General features: G+C 38.1%; 1 protein-coding gene across 1 annotated transcript; it reads left to right on the top strand.

The window, feature by feature from the left end:
• Window positions 1-5,961: 5,961 nt before the first annotated feature.
• Window positions 5,962-11,981, top strand: PDE12 (phosphodiesterase 12). The gene is made up of 3 exons (XM_019469980.2): window positions 5,962-7,370; window positions 8,766-8,844; window positions 9,342-11,981. The coding sequence occupies exons 1-3, from the start codon at window positions 6,066-6,068 to the stop codon at window positions 9,782-9,784; spliced, it is 1,827 nt and encodes a 608-aa protein (XP_019325525.1). The 5' UTR covers window positions 5,962-6,065; the 3' UTR covers window positions 9,785-11,981.
• The last annotated feature ends 9,322 nt before the right edge of the window (window positions 11,982-21,303 follow it).

Genomic DNA, 21,303 nt, shown 5'->3' on the forward strand with positions numbered 1-21,303 from the left:
CTTGTGTTTTTAATTTGCATTTCCCTAAATACTAATGATGTTGAACATCTTTTTATATGCTTATTATCCACTAACGTATCTTTTTTTGATGAAATGTCTATTCATACCTTTCATCCATTTTAAATTGGATTATTTAACTTTTTTATCAGTTAGTTGTAAGAGTTCTTTATATTCTAAATACAAGTCCTTTATCAGATAATTTGCAAACACATTCTCTTGGTCTATAGCTTACCTTTTCATCTTCTTAATGATGTCTTTTGAAAAGCAAGTCTTTAATCTTTTATAAAATCAAACTCAAGATACTTTTTTTCTTTATGGGTCATGCATTTGAGGTTATGACGTATGAAAGACAAGGTCATGAAGATTTTCTCCTATATTTTCCTCTAGGTTTAGGTATTATATTTAGATCTATGATCTATTTACAGTAAATTTCTATATTTGGTGAGAGGTATGGATCCAAGTTCATTTTTTTTTTTTTTTGCATGTAGATATATAATTGTTCCAGTATCATTTTTTTTTTAAAGTTGTCTTTTCCCCACTGAATTGCCTTGGCATGTTTGTTGAAAAAGAATTGACAACAAAAAAGAGAAAGAAAGAAAGAAAGAAAGAAAGAAAGAAAGAAAGAAAGAAAGAAAGAAAGAAGTTGACCATAATGTAAGGGTTTATTTCTAGACACTCAATTCTGTTCCATTGATCTACATGTCTATTTTTATACCAATGCCACACTGTCTTGATTACTGCAGCTTTATTAAGAATGGTTATAGTTTTAAAATTGGGTAGTGTCAGTCCTTCAATTTTGTTCTTTTATAGAAAGTAGTGATTTTAACTCTTCTACGTCCTTTGCATTTCCATATAAATATTAGGATCGGTTTGTCAATTTCTGCAAAACAGCCAGCTGGGATTTTAATAAAACTTCTGCTTTGAAAAAAAAAAGTTATCTATATATATATATAATTTGCAGCTTAAAATTCCTCCTTAAAAACTCTATTTCTTAGTCTAAGGGTTAGAAATATTATTTATGAGAGCAGATTTTATTTCACAAGGCCTTGATTATTTAAAAGCACTTATGGACATGACACCAAAGTGTGATTCTCTAATACTATACAAAACGTTTCTTCCACTTATTAAATGTTGAACATGCTAAGAGAACTTCTGAGACTAACTTACTATGCTTTATACTATGCATTATTCCTTTCAAAATTAAAAATGGGATAGCACAGAAATGAGTCCATATGCTTAAGTTCTTTATGGAGCTAAATTGCATATACCTTATATTAAATTATATAACTATATCATATATTACATATACTATGCTATATAGTAAAAGTATATATAATAATATAACCATTATATATCACAATAACTTTTAAAATAAAAGAAATACTTAGCACTGTTGGTGGGAACGTAAAATGATACAACCACTACAGAATACAGTATTCAGATTCTTCAAAAAACTAGAAATACAACTACCTTATGATCCAGCAATTCCACTTCTGGGTGTGTACCTAAAGGAAAGAGAATCACTATCTGCACCCTCCTGTTCACTGCAACATTACTTACAATAGCCAAGACATGGAAACAACCTAAGTGTAAGTGTCCATCTAAGAATAAATGGATAAAGAAAATGTGATATAGAAAGACAGATATATAGATATTAGAACACTATTCAGCAATAAAAAACGGAAATCCTGGGGTCGCCTGGGTGGCTCAGTTGGTTGAGCATCAAGACGTCAGCTCAGGTCATGATCTCACAGTTCGTGAGTTCGAGCCCCATATTGGGCTCAGTGCTGACAGCCGAGCCTACTTTGGATTCTGTCTCCCTCTCTTTCTGCCCCTTCCCAGCTCATTCTCTCTCTCCCTCTCTCTCTCCCTCTCTCAAAAATAAACATTGAAAAATTTTTTTAAATTTTTTTAACGTTTATTTATTATTGAGAGACAGAGAGACAGAGAGTGAGCAGGGGAGGGGCAGAGAGAGGGAGACACAGAATCTGAAGCAGATTCCAGGCTCTGAGCTGTCCACACAGAGACTGACATGGGCTCGAACTCACAAACCGTGAGATCATGACCTGAGCCGAAATCTGAGGCTTAACTGACTGAGCCACCCAGGCGCCCCAACATTGAAAATATTAAAAAAAAAAAAAAAAAAAAAAGGGAAATCCTGCCATCTGTAACAACATGGATAGACATTGAGGGCATTAAAAGACCAATAGACAAATACTGTATGATCTCACTTATATGTAGAGTCTTAAAAAAAAAAAAAAACTGAACAGATTGGTGGTTGCCAGAGGGAAGGGGAGGGTGGAGAGAAGGGAGATGAAGGAAACAGGTGAGATGGTGAAAAAGGTAAAAACTTCCAGTTATAAGATAAACAAGTTATGGGGATATAATGTGAACCATGGTGACAATAATTAACAATATTCTACCGTATATTTGAAAGTTGCTAAGAGAGTAGATCTTAAAAGTTCTCATCACAAGAGAAAAAAGTGTAACTGTGAGGTGATGGATGTTAACTAAACTTTTGTGGTAATTATATACATGTATCATCAAATCATCATGTTGTATACCTTGGACTAATGCAATGTTATAGGTCATTAATAGCTCAATAAAACTGGAAAAACAATTTTTTTAAGTTAAAGAAACAAATAGAGGGACACCTGGGTGGCTCAGTTGGTTACACAGCCAATTTTGGCCCAGCTCATGATCTCGTGGTTCCTGAATTCAAGCCCCATGTAGGGTTCTCTGCTGTCAGCATGGAGCCCTGCTTCAGATCCTCTGTCCCCACCCCCTCCGCCCCTCTCTTGCTCTCTCTCTCACTCTCAAAAATAAACATTTAAAAATACTTTTAAAAAATAAAGGAACAAATAGAGATTGGTCCCTTAAACAAAAGCAAATGAAAGTTATCAGATTTTGAATACATAAGGAAGTAGCAGATTACCCTGAAGTAATAGCACCAGGTACTACTTAAAATTTCTAAGTACTATCACTCAAAACTACAGTATCATGTTGACCTTAAGTAAAAAAAGATAAAAGTATATTATAAATTATATTGTTAGCTACCAATGTTATTAACCAAATAATGACAAGAAACTAGTCTTCACATGGTAATCTTTGCAGATATATGTATAAGTAACAAGAAAAGTCCATCAACCATAAGTTTTCATTAGTGAAAGTTAGCCTGTATTCCTTGGTATAGACTGAAAGTGGATGAATACAATGATTTTTATTAGCTGCTTCTGCTTTTGGTATCAGGGTATTGGTTCAGCCTTCTGATCTCAATTTTTAATTATATAATTATAATGTATATATTTTAAAAGTTTTTTTAAGTGTATTTATTTTGAGAGGTGGGGGTTGGGCAGAAAGAGAAGGACAGAGAGAGAATCCCAAGCAGGTTCCACACTGTCAGCGTGGAGCCTGATGCAAGGCTCGAACCCACAAACTGTGAGATCATGACCTGAGCTTAAAGCAAGAGTTGGAGGCTTAACTGACTGAGCCATCCAGGCACCCCGATAATGTATATAATTTATGTGTATAATTATGCTATAATTCAGCCTCATAAAAAGAGAGCTTCAAATACACCATTTATTATGTATTATTTTCAAATCTGTTGAGTTCAAAACAAGTTTTATTCTTTTATTATTATTATTATTATTATTTTTTTTTTTTTTTTTTTTTTGGTGCAAAAAAGGTGATTTTATTAAAGCACAGGGACAGGACCCGTGGGCAGGAAGAGCTGCCTCAAATCAAATTTTCTATAGGAAGCTGTGATACTTTGAGACACTTTCTCTTGAAAGAGCTGACAAAAGACAGTGACAGTGTAGCTGGAGCACCGGAGTGCAAGAGCACCAGGCTCTGGGAGTCCCAAACAGACCAGGTTTGGTCACTCGCCCCAGACAAACTCCAAAGGCAGAGAGATGAGTGGCGGGGAAACAAGTGTTTATTTCACTGAGGCCAACAACAGGAAGACAGTGGCCTCAAAGCCAGTCTCCAAAGTGCTGAAAATAATTGAAAGTGTATATAAGGAAAATGTGGGCAAAGGTCAGTGGGTAGCTGCAGGCAGGTAGTAAAGCCCAGGTGGTTCATTGTCACAGGGCAGGTCTTGCTGCGTCGGGGCAATCTTTATTGCTCAAGGGGGTAGTTTTGGTACCCATCACAAGATGCACTGCCTGCAGGGTCTTTTGCCTGAGTTAGAAGCTGGAAAGAAGAATGTAATCAAATAGAAAGTCTGAGGTCAAAATGGAGGTATTTGAAGTCGTCTTTCAAAAAGAGGAAGGTACTGAACCATGGGTCCATTATATTCCAATTTGTGTAAAAAAGTAGTTGGAAGGTACATACATATTCATAAGTGTTTGTGTATTCATAGGAGTCAGCAGTGGAAAGATTACCTTTTTTTCACCATGGGTATGTTTTACCCTTTCAAAAAAATTAAAAATACATGTATTTAAAACTAAGAGAAGTATGACAGTATGAGAAGAAGTCATCTGTCTCAAAACCAGGTTTAAGGGGTGCCTGGGTGGCTCAGTCAGGTAAGTGTCCAACTCTTGGTCTCACCTCAGGTCATGATCTTAGCGTTGGTGAGTTGGAGCAAGCCCAGCTCCTCACTGAGACTGGAGCCTGCTTGGGATTCTCTCTGTAACTCTCTCTACCCTCCCGCTCCCTCAAAATAAAGTAAATAAACATTAAAAAAAAAAAAAAAAAAAAAAAAGACTGCTAAGCATTAAATTATATCAGTTTGCTTGAAGGAAAGTCACATTTTCTAGTAGGGCTTCTATCTTTCTTTAAATAGGCTGATTTAAGATTGACTGGACTCTGCAAAGTTGCATGAGGGCAAATGCTGAGGATAAGAAAAATGCCATTTAAAAATTCATATTTGTAAATGGGGTTCTATAAACTGGACTACTGAGGCTTATTTTCTTTATTCCTTAGGTTAGTCCCAGCTAACACAAAGTAAAGACTTTTATCCCTATACTGTAGCCTGGCATTGCATATATACTATCAGTAGCCAGTCACCTTATCAAATATTTGGTGGGTGGGGAGAGGGGAGGACAGGAACAGAAATTTCAAATGATTGCAAACTTCATCCTGCTTTTAGAACACAGTTGAAAAGGTCTATTTTCTTCGTGGTAAGACAGGGGGAAAGGTATGGCTTATTATTAGATACCCAGTAAGTAAGCATTCTAGTTGTAGGATAAGGAAAAGTGGATACAAATAGAGCATTTGTGGACAGAAGTGACTTCCCAATTTGTTTTTTGAATCTTCAAGGTGTTTTTTCATCTAATCACAGAATATTAATTATATTCAACACAGTCCCTCTTGAAACACTTTATTTGGCTTTCAGCGAAGCTACACTGTCTATTCTCCATCTCATGAAATGTGTGTATGACCTTCAGCAGGTAACTTAGTCACTCCGGACCTCGCAACTACAAAAAAAATGTTTTTTAACGTAGTCGTCAAACCCTAAGTGCTAATTTTTGTATAACGCTCGTCGTTATTAACTACCACAAAAACGGCTGTGTCCTTCTGCGCCGGCCGGCCTGAGGCGAACCCATCCACAACTCGGAGAGGGCGAGCAGCATGGAGAATGCTATGGAAAGAAACTGGGCAACGCTTTCCAAGGTCGGAGGCAGCTGGCAATCCCAGTCGAGCTCCCCACGCCCTCGCGCAGGTCAGCCCGGCAGCTATAGCAGACAAGAACGCGGACTAGAATCCAAAAACACCACGACGACAACGCCCCAGCGACTTCCGCACTTTTCCTTCAGCCCCATAACTGTACTTTCGCTAAAAACATGGGAGTCTAATATTTCCCTCTGGCACCTTTACAGTTGCTTTATTCCCCCCTCTTTATGGCTTTATTTGAAGATAAAGATTAAGTTGGAAAGGATCAAAGACACGTGTGGCTATGGAAAAAGGGATCAGTTGAGCGGCGTGGCGAAAGTGCGGAGCGGAAGGACCCCGAGCGCCCTCCCCATCCCCAGCCGGAAGTTGTGGGACTGAATGGATCACGGAGCCGGCGGCTGTAGCTCTCCAGTCTTCCTCTGATGCTTGGCGGCCGTTGAGCCACCAGGTTCATGTGGAGGCTCCCAGGCTCCCGCGCCGCGCTTCGTGGGGTCCGCACGGCGGTGGGGCGGCACACTCGGGCCGAGGCGGCGACTGAGACGGCGGCGGGAGCGATGGAGCGCGCTGTGGTGCGCTGTGTGCCTTCGGAACCGAAGCTAAGCCTGTCGTTCGCTCTGGCAGACGGCAGCCACAAGAACATGCAGCGCGACCAAAGCGAGCCGCTGGGTCGGGCCCTCAGCCGGATTGCTACCAACGCCCTCAAAGGCCACGCTAAGGCGGCCGCCGCCAAGAAGAGCAGGAAGAACCGGCCAAATGCAAGTGGCGGGGCCTGTGCGGGGCCTGTGCCGGAGCCGGCTGCGGCCTGCGAGCCCGTCGTGAAGCTGTACTACCGGGAGGAGGCAGTGGCTGAAGACGTGCTCAACGTGGACGCCTGGCAGGACGGCGCGGTGCTGCAGATCGGCGATGTCAAGTACAAGGTGGAGCGCAACCCGCCCGCCTTCACTGAGCTGCAGTTGCCACGCTACATCATGGCCGGCTTCCCGGTGTGCCCCAAGCTCAGCCTCGAATTTGGGGATCCCGCCAACTCGCTCTTCCGATGGTACAAGGAAGCCAAACCCGGAGCGGCGGAGCCTGAGGGCGGGAGCCCCTCGTCATTGTCTCCCTCTTCACCCTTTCCTAGTTGGACAGAGACGGGTGTGAACGAACGCGTCTACACGCCGTCCAATGCAGACATCGGGCTACGACTCAAGCTTCATTGCACCCCAGGCAATGGGCAGCGCCTCGGGCCAAGCCGGGAGTTGGAAAGTGTGTGTCCGGTGGAGGCTGGGCCCGGTACTTGCACCTTTGACCAGCGGCATCTCTACACCAAGAAGGTGACGGACGATTCTCTCATTCGCACTGTGTCTTACAACCTCCTGGCCGACACGTACGCCCAGACTGAGTTTTCGAGGAGTGTCCTGTACCCGTACTGTGCCCCTTATGCCCTCGAGCTCGACTACCGCCAGAACCTCATCCAGAAGGAGCTCACGGGCTACAACGCTGACCTCATCTGTTTGCAAGAGGTAGATCGCAACGTGTTTACCGACAGCTTGGTGCCGGCCCTCGAGGCCTTTGGGCTGGAGGGCGTGTTTAGAATCAAGCAGCACGAAGGCCTGGCTACTTTCTACCGAAAGACCAAATTCACTCTCCTTAGCCAGCATGACATTTCTTTCCACGAAGCCCTGGAGTCCGACCAACTTCACAAAGAACTGCTGGAGAAACTAGTTTTGTACCCGTCTGCGCAGGAGAGGGTGCTCCAGAGATCTTCTGTCCTCCAGGTAAAGTAGCTCCACCATTCTCTTTACATACACATCGATTTTTAGGGGCGTGGCAGGTTTTTTCAGATTTTACTGAAAGGTGTTCGCTCTTTTATCTTCAGCACAAAGGTTAGCTTTCATTCATTCATTGAGCAGATATTTATTGAGCACCTTTACTGTGCCACAACAAGCTGCAGGTTGCCTTGAACAGATTAGCGGACTTTCATAGTGCTTACACTCTTAATGGGAGAGACACATGCTCAGTACGCTCAATACAAGAACATAGTAATAGCTAATATTTTCTCACTTCTTGCCAAGCACTGTTCTGACACATTTTAAAACTTGAAACAAGGGCGCCTGGGTGGCTCAGTCGGTTGAGCGTCAGACTTTGGTTCAGGTCATGATCTCACAGTTGGTGAGTTTGAGCCCCCTGTCGGGCTCTGTGCTGACAGCTCAGGGCCTGGAGCCTGCTTCGGATTCTGTGTCTCCCTCTCTCTCTGCTCCTCCCCTGCTCACACTCTGTCTCTCTCTCAAAAATAAATAAAGATTAAAAAAAATTTTTTTTAAAACCTTGAAACAAAAAAATTGAAGTAAAAAAACACCACAAAGCTTTTAAAATTTAGGTGTCTGGTATGTTTAATTAAGTATTCCATAAATATTAATATTTTAATTTTGGCTCACAGTAATCCTGCCATTTCCATTTTACAGATGTTATTATAAATAGGGAAGTGGTCAAGTTTACTTATTCCAAGTTCACACAAAGTGAAGCCAGGATTCTTACCCAGTGAATTATATTCCATCATCACTGAGCAGAGTATTAAGCTGCCTTAGTTTTTAAAAAAACAATGTTATTTGTAGATTTGTCCAGCGTTTTTAGCTAACTGGTTTTGTTCATAGTAAGATTTTAGAGTAGCTACTTTTTTTTTTTTTTTTTTTGAGCATCCAGTGTGTTTCCTGAACTTCTGTAAGCTCATTTAGTTGAATCCATACAACAGTCCCCCTTGAGGTGGATATTGCCTTTTTTTAAACCAGTGACCAAGCTGGCTTAGGAAAAAAGTATCTCTCTTCAGGTCACACTGCTGTGAATGTTTAAGAGTGGGGATTCCATCTGGGTGGACCTGACTCCAGAGCCTGCCCTTATCCACTTAAAAACACTGTCTCTAACCTTAGTGTTATCCAAAATATGTCCTTATTCCCTGTATATGTTGAACTGTTATTAAGACATGTTAGGCTGAATGAATCCTATTCATGTGTATTCTAAAACTTGTAGCAAAAGTTTAATTTAATTGCGATCATACTTCATTAGTCAGGGAAGGTTATGAAATGTCCGTTCATCATATATAGTCTTAGATTTAAAAAAAACATTCAGGAAGTTGGCAGATAGCAACTGAACTCTTGGCACTTGGTTTATTTTAGGTTTCTGTTCTTCAGTCTACAAAGGACTCTTCTAAAAGGATATGTGTTGCTAATACCCATCTGTACTGGCATCCAAAAGGTAGGTTTTATTGGTTTTCACAAGTGACATAACATGGTAACTTAAACTCAGTAAGGCTGTTTTACACACATACATCTTTTTTGTTTCTTTCAGTTTTATTGAGATGTAATTGTCATAACAGCATCATGCAGTTTAAAGTGTACAGCATAATGACACATATTGCAAAATGATTACATTCATCACCTCATACAGATCTGAAAAAAATACATTTTTTTTTCTTGTGATGAGAACTTTTAGGATATACTCTCTTAGCAACTTTTAAATATACCGAATAGTAGTGTTAACTGTGGTCATCATGTTGTGCATTACATCTACAGTACTTATGTATCTTGTAACTGAATGTTTCTTTTTTACATTTGGACCGGCTTCATCCAATTTCCCTTCAAATATAGATCTTGAATGTCACCCAGATACTGTATGTAGTTTTGGGGCTTTTTTTTTTTTCTTTTAAAGGCAACTTTAAAAAATACTTACATTAATGTTTTTTATATTCATAGGTGGGTACATTCGTCTCATTCAAATGGCGGTAGCCTTGGCTCACATTAGACATGTCTCGTGTGATCTGTATCCTGGCATACCAGTTATATTTTGTGGAGACTTTAATAGTACCCCATCAACAGGAATGTATCATTTTGCTGTCAATGGCAGCATTCCAGAGGACCATGAAGACTGGGCTTCCAATGGGGAAGAGGAACGTTGCAACATGTCCCTCACCCATGTCTTCAAACTGAAAAGTGCTTGTGGTGAACCTGCTTACACAAACTATGTTGGTGGCTTTCATGGATGTCTGGATTACATTTTCATTGACTCAAATGCTCTAGAGGTTGAACAGGTGATTCCATTACCTAGTCATGAAGAAGTCACCACTCACCAGGCCTTACCTAGTGTTTCCCATCCCTCTGATCACATAGCACTTGTGTGTGATTTAAAATGGAAATAGATTCGTGTTTAATGGAATTTAAGTCTCTTTAGTAGGAAATTTAATATGAATCAGAGCTTATATGTAACCTTCAAAGAGGAAAACTACACAGACACCGAGGCAAAATGTTTTTATTCTGTGTTCCAGTGTCTTCATTACATGACTGTTCATAATTGCAGTTTCTCTACTTTTTTTTTTTCCTAAGGTTGAAGGAAAAACAAATATATTTATGACTACCAGGAAGAACATTGAATTATGTACATTTTATAAGTACTTTTTTTTTAGCTAGGAATTAAGAATTTTGTAAAAAAAAAAAAACCAAAAAACCATTTGAATGATCCTATAATTTTTCTATCATAACACATTTCAAATTGAATCATGTTTGTGTAATTAGGGGAAAAATGCATATGGGTTAAGGTGAGAGGCCTAAGTCTGACATGAACGAACATTAGGGTCTACCTCTACCTCAATTTGGTTAGCAATTTAATACAACTTCAGAGCTTTAACGAAAGATTAAAATGTGCCATCCACCAAATGTTATTGCTCCTCATCTTTCATTTTTCAATCAACATAAGATATTTTAATTCTCTTATTTGTAGGATTTTACTTTCTAGTGTATGGTACAAATGAACACATTTATATTATTCTAGCCAGCTCATTTGAACTTTTAGGATGCAAGTACAATTTAGTATTCAAAGTGAATAGCAACATAGTCAACTTGATCCCATTTTAATTATTCTTGCCCATGAAAAACGTTCATAAATCATCAAGGGTATTTGGCCATATGATATTAGAGAATACAGCATAATACATTACTTTATGAGAAACTGTCTACTGATATGGGGTTGACATTTTGGGAGAACCATTGAGCATTTCTATGCTGGAAGTATTTTTGAAATTGTTGGTCTTTATAAATAGGAGAAGGAGGAGTAGCGGATCTTTTGGGCATTTCTGAAATAAACTATTCTTTTTATAGACTTGAGCATTACAATTTGAGTTATAGGAAAACACTGTATATATAATTTATATGCTGTAAAAAAAAAGTTTAAATATGAAGCCAGACTTTTTAAAATTAGGAATTATAGTTTTACTGATTAGTTTCTAACCTAGAGTGGTAACTGGGCTCTTCTAACTCAGTTATCACCATACCTTATTTGTAATGCTTTAGCTGTTGCTTTTTGATGTTCAGGGTAACTGTAATGTTATCTCCTACTTCTGCAATTAGTTTCTAGCTTAGATATGAAAAGCTCACCCACTTCAAGAAGAGTTCTGATTTTCCACAGTCATGAGAGTTTTTGTCTCAAATTCTTTAATCTCCAAACCCAAAACCATAAGAACTTTCCTCTTTTGATAAAATAGGCTGTACTTCCATATTCTGCTCACTGTCCAATGTATTGTTAACTCTTAGTAAGTTTGAGAACAAGAATTTTACTTCGTTCAGATTGAACCTTGAAGTACTTAAAATACTGGAAAAGAAAAATTAAAGTGGCAGTTTCTTGGGATCTTGTTTAGAAAAAGCTATAAATAAAAATTGATGCTACCGAATTGTGCCTTCCTAAATAACATTTTTGAGAGCATTTTAACGTCAGTTTACAACTACATGAATATGTTAAAGCCAGAATCTGATTCTTTTGCAAAATACATCTTTTTTTTTTCCTTTTTAAAATGTGCTTTTGGTCTGCTTTCAGACATGTTGACAGGACCCTTAAAATAACTTGAAAAAAAGTTTCTAGGCAAAAAGTTGAGAAACATTTTGAAAGAAGAAATTAAGTTACATACTTATTCATGCTCATGAGAAAAACATTCGGATTCTGTATTAACAAACACCCTGGCTAACTAGATTGAACTCTAGTCAAAGGAACTAATCACTTATCGAAGATTCCACGTCCTGAGTCTTTAAATTTTATATTTACTGACTTAACAGTGTGATCTGATTATAGACAGGCATTTCAGAATAGGAGAAGGTAGATTATTATTGTGAAGTGCCATATACTCTGGTCAAATCTCCAGTATATAGATAATGTTAGTATGATTGGAGTCCAAAGTAGGGAACGCTAAGAAAATTGTATAAATAGGATACCAAAATTACCTTGTATTCATGAGTTAGAATAAAGTGTTATTCAGAAATGTTTATGTGCTTAAAGCCATGTTTGTGATTGAATTTTTCTATTACATTTGGATTTTTTAGTACATTTAATAAAGTATGGAAAGTCTAGCACCTCTATAGTGAACCCATTTTATGATGTCACAAGGTCTTGCTATAGGAATTAATATTCCAAAAATTATATATTATTATAAATAAAATTATAGAACACTGTCCTCTTAAGTGAACTCTTACACAGTTGCCACTACAGACATATGCACTGGTAGTTTATGTTAGCAAAAAAATCATTTCTGGCTGTAAATGTGATGTTCTTTAAAATTCTCAATACCAAAATCAGTTGTTTCAAATTTCCAAGTATTTCACTGTGTGGTGACTTTTCTGAGAACTAAGGCCTCATATCAGAATGTGGTAGTTTTAGACTGGAGGTTTATCTGAGAAACAGTACAAAGGAGAAGGTTCAAAGAACACCACCGTAGGAAGATGTTCCTGGTGGAAGTTGACACCATTAGATCTCATATTCTCCAACTGTGAAATATAGGCAGAGGTTCCCTACAAACCTGGTTTGAGGGCAAACCAAAATCCATGTTAATGAATGTTAAAGGTTTGCATTACTAGTTGATCATAAAATCCACAAGACAACACAATAGGGAAAATCTTTCCTCTAAAAAATTGTAGCCAACACTAGTTTCCTAATCATAATTCAAAAACATTTCAATGTTTTGCTCAGTCTAGAACTTCTATCTAGATTTCATTTAGGGTAAGGAAATAATTTTAAGAGCTCATCTGGGTAATCAAATTCTGTGGTCCCACTTAATGAGGAAGTATGCTTTAGCATTGAAGGTACTAGAGCTGTATTGGGTGATTTTTTTTTTTTTTTTTTTTTTAGCACTAACTTGAGGATAAGTATATTTTGAGATGACAATACCAAAGCATGTTTTCAAGTGAAGTGAAATTCACATAAGATGAACCATTTTAAAAGTTATGATTCCACTGCATTTAGTACATTCACAGTGTTGTGCAGCCATTATCCCTAACTAGTTCCAAAACATTTTCATCACCCCAAAGGGAAACAGTGACCCATTAAGTAGTCACACCCCATTTCCTCCTCCCTTCCAGACACTGGCGACTACTAATCTGCTTTGTGCCTCAATTTCTCTGTTTTGGATATTTCATATAAATTGAATCATGTAATATATATATGACCTCCTGTGTCTGACTTTCCTTTATTTAGCTTAATGTTTTTTAAGATCTTCCATGTTTTCTATTATATATATTCTATTGTATGGTTATACTACATTTTGTTTATCCCAATGGATGTTTGGATTGTTTCCATCTTTTGGCTATTGCGAATAATGCTCCTATGAATATTCACATACAAGTTTTTGTTTGAGCACCTATTTTCAATTCTTTTGGTTTGGTTATATACCTTTTGAGAAACTGCCAAAATGCTTTCCACAATAGCTACACCATTTTACATTCCCACCAGTGATGTATATGAGAGTTCATTTCTCCACATTCTCACTGATATACGTGTTATTATAGTCATTCAAGTGGGTGTGAAGTGGTATTTCTACCAATGTATTTTTATCTTTTTTAGTTTAATTATGTCATTGCAGTCATGAACTAGAGTACTCACAATGGATTACCCAACCTCCTATATTTTTTTCCAGAGAGCTCATCTTCAGCAATTCCTACTTAATCTTCCAGCTTTTGTCAAGTTGCAAAGGTCAGTCCCATTGCTTCTTTGGGAGATAATTGGGAAGAAAAGCTTAAAAAATACAGAAGTCCTGGAATGTAAATAAATTAGAAAGAATAAGCAGCCAAAGGGGGAAAAAAACGTCACTTAAAAAATGTAGATCTACGTCGGTGATTTCAGAGAATAAACTTACCAACATTGGCTTTTATTTTTTTTTTTAATTTTAATGTTTATTTATTTTTGAGACAGAGACACAGAGTGCGAGCAGGGTAGGGTCAGAGAGAGGGGGACACAGAATCTGAAACAGGCTTCAGGCTCTGAGCTGTCAGCACAGAGCCCGACACAGGGCTTGAACCCACGAGCTGCAAGATCATGACCTAAGCTGAAGTCAGACGCTCAATCGACTAAGCCACCCAGGCGCCCCTCCAATATTGGCTTTTAAATGGCTTAGCCATGCTCCACTATTACCTAACACTTTTTAAATCCCATTTTAGGTACAGAGTAGCAGATAGCAAGAATGCCTGAAGACAAATCCCTGAAAAACTGAGATGGCTATGGCTGAATATAACTCACCAAGTTATAACGCAGAACCATAAAAAAAGACTAAACTCTGCTTATTAAAAAAAAATAGGTTTTGAAAAGAAACCTTAACAAGGTGAGCTCTAATAATACATTTTTTAAAACACTGAGTTAATATATTAAAAATTATAATATGGAACAAAATTATTTTGTAAGTTGGCCATCTTTACACTGTATTAAATAATATTGAAGTCAGATGCTAAAATTAACTTTACATATAAATGATAAACATATCTTTAAGTTGTAGACCTTAAAAATACTAAATCTTCTAGTTCACCTGGCTGATGCCATCCTCTATAACAAGCACCTACCAGCTGGATTTGTGGTTCCACAACAAAGTCTCAGCTGTTAAAATCCATGTTCATATTGTTAGTGTTAGGTTTTTCCTCATAATCTTCAATTTCCTAGAGAAACTTCATTGACAACAAACTATCATTCATCTCCATCTTCTGTCCATTTTGAGTTGATTGTATGTTAAAGGGTTTATATGATGCAATCCATTTTGCCTAATAACTCACTCTACTGGTGTTAGATTGTTGCTGATGTTCATCTTCGTGTATTGAAGTATTCCTAGTTTGCATTTTGCATCTCATTATTGTTCTTGAAACTGAAAACAGTTCAGTAGGGAATTGGATAGGCTTCATGTGGAGTTCTCATACTGAACAATATACACACTTTTAATAGTACTACATACAATCTTTATTTCCCATGTGGAATAGTTTGGAGAAATGGTGTATCCAGGGATAAAAGCATTTAGAAATAAAGCTGGCCTTCCTCAAAAGCTGGATTAGGTATAGTGTTTTCAGTATCTTAAACCAAAGAAAAATATTTCTGCTGAAGCTGTAAAATTTTTAAGTACTGTAAATAATGGAATTATATTACCCTTTTCATCCTTTTATTACATACCTAAAACAATCTGGCTTTTTACAGCCTGGCTTATATCATTTTTCTTCATCCTGAATGAAAGAATCCCACAATAGTTCTTTCATCCAAAATTGATCTTTATTTTTCTCTTTAAGGGTTTTTGTCACTGCACATGAAATCAATTTTTTTTTTTTAATTTTTTAAGTTTATTTTGAGAGAGAGAGAAAGAGAATCCCAAGCAGGCTCTGCACCATGAGTACAGAGTCCAATGCAGGGCTCGAGCTCATGAACTGCAAGGTAATGACCTGAGCTGAAGTCGGATGCTTAATGGACTGAGCCACCCAGGTGCCCCCATGAAATCAATTGTTAAAGACTGGCATCAGAAACAAACTCCATACTCATTACCAGTCACTCCCTAAACCCACCTTTCCCCTCAGCTCTTGGCAACTGCTTACCTATGGATTTACTCTATGGATTTGCCTCTTCTGGGCATTTCATATAAATGAATTACGTAGCCTTTTGTGACCAACTTATTTCACTTTGTATGTTTCTGAGGTTCTTCCATGTTGTAGTATGTATCAGTACTTCATTCCTTTTTATGATAATATTCCATTGTATGGACATAACACATTTTATTTTATCCATTCATCAGTTGATGGACATTTGGATTACTTCCACCTTTTGGCTTCTATGGATAATGCTGTATGTTTGTACAAGTTTTTGAGTGTGCATGTTTTCATTTCTCTTGGGCATATATCTAGAAGTGGAATTGTTGGATCATACGGAAAATACTTAACCTTTGAGGAACTGGCAGACTTTTACCCAAAGTAGTTGCACAATTTTGCATTCCCACCAGCAATATATGGGGGTTCCAATTTCTCCACATCCTAACATCTGTTACCTTTTGGTTACAGCTATCCTAGTATGAAATGGCATCTTATTGTGGTTTTGATTTGCATTTACCTGATGGCTAATAATGTTGACAATCTTTTTATGTGCTTACTGCCCATTTGTGTATCTTTGGAGCCTATTTTAAAAATCGTGTTGCCTTTTTGTTGGGCAACCCTTTCCCCCTTTTTATTTTTTTTAATTTTTTTTTCACGTTTATTCATTTTTTGATAGAGACAGAACGTGAGTGGGGGAAGGGCAGAGAGGGAGACACAGAATCCAAAGCAAGCTCCAGGCTCTGAACTGACAGCACAGAGCCCGACACGGGGCTCGAACTCACGGACCACGAGATCATGACCTGAGCTGAAGTCAGACATTCAACCGACTGAGCCACCCAGGCACCCTAACCCTTCCCCCCTTTTTAAAAATCATCATTCCTCACTTCTTCAAAGGCTATGCAGGCCAAGGTCAACCTTGGCCAGTCTGCAAAATACATCACTGTTACTGGAATGGCATTGAACCCAGCCTAAGAAAAACCATGCCACCAAAGAATTGATTCGTTCCTGAGAGCCAGCTCCCTGTCTGTAGATGGCAGTGTCAAGCCCCCAAACACCAGCTGAAAACTTAGGTGCCCAATATAATTGGAAGCATACAATGAAAACAATGCAGAAATACCTGACAAGGTCGGGAAGACACCTGGCTCTACTGTTCTTTAAAACACAAAGGACATATACATTGCAAGGCTCTGCTCACTAACTAGATACAGCTGCCTTAATTATTCCTTACCTGGGTCCACATTATTGCTTTTGCTATTGATTTCTCAGAATTTTTGTTGCTAGAATATAACCAAACTTTTTATGTGGTTTGTGGAAATAGGGGATAAAGGGATATTTGCAAGTAAGAAACAAAAGCAGCCAACTAACCTTCCAGTAGTGGTAACCTGAATACAATGTCACGATGTATATGCTAGAAAAAATGTATCATGATTTCACTCATATGTGGAATTTGAGAAACAGATGAACATAGGGGAAGGGGAGGAAAAATAAGATAAAAACAGGAAGGCAAACCATAAGAGACTCAAATACAGAGAACAGAGGGTTGATGGGGGGGGGGGCGTGACGGGCATTAAGGAGGGCACTTTTTGGGATGAGCACTGGGTGCCATATGTGAGAAATGATCAGTGCGTTCTACTGAAGCCACATGTTCTACATACTGTATGTTAACTAACTTGAGAATAAAAAAAGAATATGCTGGGCTTAAACAATTCTCAGGAGTAAATTTTAGAACCAAATCTTAATCAAGTCCATATTTATATTAATGTTGCTTTTAAAGTATTTAGATTGCCTTAGTGAGGTTACTAATTAAGAATGATTTCATTCCTAACATTTTCCTGCTAAAAAAAAACTAAGCTGGTAATATCAACAAATGTCATTTGGGTAGAGTTTTTGGGGTGCCAATACTACCCCAGCACTAACTCTACTAATCCTTGGGAAAATGCTGGTAGTAGATTCCTTCTAGTCTCCTCAGAATTTAACCATCTGAACAGATAATCAGACTCTAGAACTGTTTCATTAATTTTCCCCTATACGAGACCTTCAGATAATGTACTTGCCGATATACCAACCATTTTCTCTTTCTTAATCTAAGTTTTCTAAATTCTACTGAAGTTGGTAGCTAATATTTACATTATTGAAACATCCAACATGCTGCCAGGAAGCATAAGCACTTGTTTCCAATGACAAGTCAGAAGTCACCTTCACCTCCATACCAAGAACGAGAACTTCCACATTTAAGGAAGTTTGATCCAGGACATCTGGTTTCTGGTCCAGCATGCATGTAAGAAGCTTGGGAGTTGCCACTCTTGTCCTATAGAGAAGACAAAAACTGAACAAACTGAAAAATCAGTAACTATTCTTAGATCTGAAATGTCACAGGGCAAACTGGTGCGCTGCTTCCCCCTACTCCCTTTCCCCCCCCCTCCCCCAGCGCCCCGGTGATTGAAGCCCAGCAGGGGGAATACAGGGAATCACAACCTGCAGGGACATCCAGGGATGTTTTGTTCTACCCTGAAGAAATCCCGGGTAGGGACACTGGAACTGTAATTGAGGACTTGCTAGAGGCACAGTCTGAACAACCAAGTTAAAAGCTTCAGAGGCCCCCACAACTTAATGAGTTTTTACCTCCTGGATTTCTACCAGCTTATCACAGAATATCGGAGAAAAATCTCATGCTTCTGGCAAAGGGGAAAAGAAACCATTTTCAAATATGCCAGAGCGTCCTATTTTTAACAAGTTCTGTTCTCAGAAAAAGTAACCAAAACCTTACTTACAGGGGTTTTATCAGAGACTAACTGACCTGGGGGTGTGGAGAGGGAAATGCCCAACTCCAGCCCACTTTACCATCCTATCCCACCTAAGGGGGAGAAAAAATAATTGAGAAGCACATGTGAAGTTCACAGTCCAGAGGCATAAGGCTCACTAGAAGACTGAGACCAAATCATAGGATTATAAAATGCTTCCCCTACTCCCACACCTTACCATGACATTACTGAAGGCCTAGTTAAAGCAGTTACTTTTACCCAGTACATCATGTCCAGTAATCAAAAAAAAAAAAAAGACAAGACATACTAAAAGGCAAAAAATGGGCGTTTGGCTGGCTCAATCAGTAGAGCATGTGACTTTTGATCAAAGGGTCATGAGTTCAAGCCCCATGTTTGGCATAGAGCCAACTTAAATAAATAGGTAAATATTTAAATAAACACATACATACATACATACATAAATGGCAAAAACCAGCTTGATGAGAGAGCAAGCATTAGAACCAGACTCCGATATGGCAGGGATGATAGAATTATCAGACTGGGAATTTAAAACAACTATACTATGTTAAGGGCTCTCATGGATAAAGACAACAGAAAAGAGCAGATGAGCAATGTTAGCAGAGATGAATTCTAATAAAAGCAGTAAGAAATGCTAGAGAATAAAAAAACATAACAAATGAAGAATGCAATGCCTTTGATGGACTAATTAATATACTAGACATGGCTAAGGAAAGAATCTGAGTGTGAGGACATTGCAAAAGAAACCTCCCAAACTGAAAAGCCGGGGGGGGGGGGGGGGGGGGACCTGGAGCAGGGTGACAAAAACCAAAACAGAAAAACATCCAAGAACTGTTGGACAACAAAAGGTGTAACATAAACATAATGGGAGTAACAGAGAAGAGAAACAGAAATATTTGAAACAATAAGGACTGAGAATTTCCTCAACTTAATGGCAGACACCAAACCACATACATATCCAGAAAACTCGGATATCCAACACCAAGCAGGATAAATGCCCCAAATCCTCCATCTATGTGTATAATTTTCGAACTACAGAAAATCAAAGATGAAAACAGAGAAAGAAACCAAAGGGGAAAAAACACCTTACCTATAAAGGAGTAAAGGTAAGAATTACATCTGACTTCTCAGAAACCATGCAAGCAAGAAGACTGGAGTATTTAAAACGTCGAGAGAGGAGCGACTGGGTGGCTCAGTCAGTTGAGCATCTGACCACTTGGTTTCAGAGCCCAGAGCCTCTTGGGATTCTGTCTCCATCTCTCTGCCCCTCCCCCACTCACACTCTCATTCTCCCAAAAATAAACATTAAAAAAATAAATGAAGTCTGACCCCAGGGCTGACTCCTTGGCTCAGGTGGTAGAGCATGTGACTCAATCTTGGGATCAAGAGTTCAAGCCCCACATTGGGTATAAAGATTTAAAAATAGGATCCTTAAAAAAAAGTCTGACCCCAATAAATTATCTGAAAGTGGTTATTATTACTATATGAGGTAATTCTGTACATATGCTAAAGAATTGGAAGCCTCAGTAAATGAGACATGAATGCTCTGGAAAACTGAAGTAAACATTCACTTGTATTTTCGATAGAGAATATATAAGGTAAAGGGGGAAAATTCATGTGAACAGAAACATGTTAACAAAATACCAAGATGTTACATCACAGGAAAGCAACTCAATAAATTAGACAAAGGACAATGGGTGATATTCTGCCCTCCACCCTCACCAAAAGCTTATTGGTCAGAGGGACAGAAAACAGATAATGGTTCCATCCTCAACTCCAAAGCTGCTGCTTATCAGCCTTTAAGAGAACCACAATTCTTCTTCAGTTTTCCTATCAACACACTTAACAATTACTTGACAGAATATTTTTTACTCTAGGGATATAATCAACTGTTCTGTACAATAGGGGAGGTCACAGAGACCTCTTATTGATTGACCAACACTAAGTTTAACATTAGTGTGAACAGTAAGCATTGAATCTTGATGGTGTCAAGTATTTCCTAAGAGTACAGAGCATGTCAGTAAGTTGGGACAGTGATAGTGACTTTTTAAGTTACCATCATTTGCAAAGAATGTTAAACACAGGGAAAGGCATTATGGGGGTTATTTCTTAACTTATACTTTTTCCCAAAGAATTGACTTAACCTCTATGGTGGTGGTGGGGAGGAACTTTTCAATGTGACTTAAAAAACTACCACCACTGGGACTGAAGAAAAAGCAGTAACTTCTTAGGGTAAAAAACATGCCAAGTTACCAAGTTAATGTTTTCTTAAAAAAAAAAAAAAAAAGGCAATCTTGCAAATCTAGCCCATTTAGTGAAAATTAGGCAATTTTACTTTCTTAATGCAGCCATTTACAACGATAGTAAGAGTTCCTTTACATCACAAATAAGATTATATGGATTCTCTTTACTCCTTTTTCAGAGTCCGTGAAAGCATCCTGGACTTGCTTTAAAAATTAATACAGTGGTGATTTAACTATGATCATAACGGTGAACCCATTCAAAGTTTAGTATCTCCTAGTTGAACCCCAGGAACTACACATACTACACCATATCTTAGTTTTATCCAATAAGAAATAATACCTTTCTTATTCAGAGAGAAGAGAGAATTCACCCAGTGAGCTAATGAAGTTACACTTGTATCAAGTGATCCATGTTAAACACTTTACCCCGGTAACCTGTATGTCAATCATCAAGTACTTAATTCTAATTTCCTTTCACTTGATCCAACATTTTATTATTCAAAAATATGTTTTACTAGCATATATTTGGTTTGAAAATAAAATTTCAATCTACAAATTTATCTGAATCTATACAAGCCACTAAGAACTTTTTTTAAGGTTTATAAAATACATAAAACATTTTAGACAAAAACTAAGTCATAAGGTTACCAAGTTGAGTCCTTAATAACTTAATAGATGTAGTTAATGAAGTATATATACCTTTATTGCCTTATTAACAAAGAATTAGTCACATGCAGCTCTCTGTAGAAGTTCTGAAAGAGGTGAAGCCAAAAAGGAAAGTGCTTGTGAACTCTTCTACACTGGAGAGCAGCATCACTAACAGTCTGT

The sequence above is a fragment of the Panthera pardus genome, unplaced genomic scaffold (assembly GCF_024362965.1).
Source record: "Panthera pardus isolate Hobbes unplaced genomic scaffold, ASM2436296v1 HiC_scaffold_8, whole genome shotgun sequence".
NCBI lineage: Eukaryota > Metazoa > Chordata > Mammalia > Carnivora > Felidae > Panthera > Panthera pardus.

Excerpts from the sequence above, each read along its gene's own strand:
- PDE12 (XM_019469980.2), top strand. The coding sequence starts at position 6,066 with ATGTGGAGGCTCCCAGGCTCCCGCGCCGCGCTTCGTGGGGTCCGCACG. Across the intron at positions 7,371-8,765 it reads AGAGATCTTCTGTCCTCCAG|GTTTCTGTTCTTCAGTCTAC; the intron begins GTAAAGTAGCTC and ends GGTTTATTTTAG. Across the intron at positions 8,845-9,341 it reads TCTGTACTGGCATCCAAAAG|GTGGGTACATTCGTCTCATT; the intron begins GTAGGTTTTATT and ends TTATATTCATAG.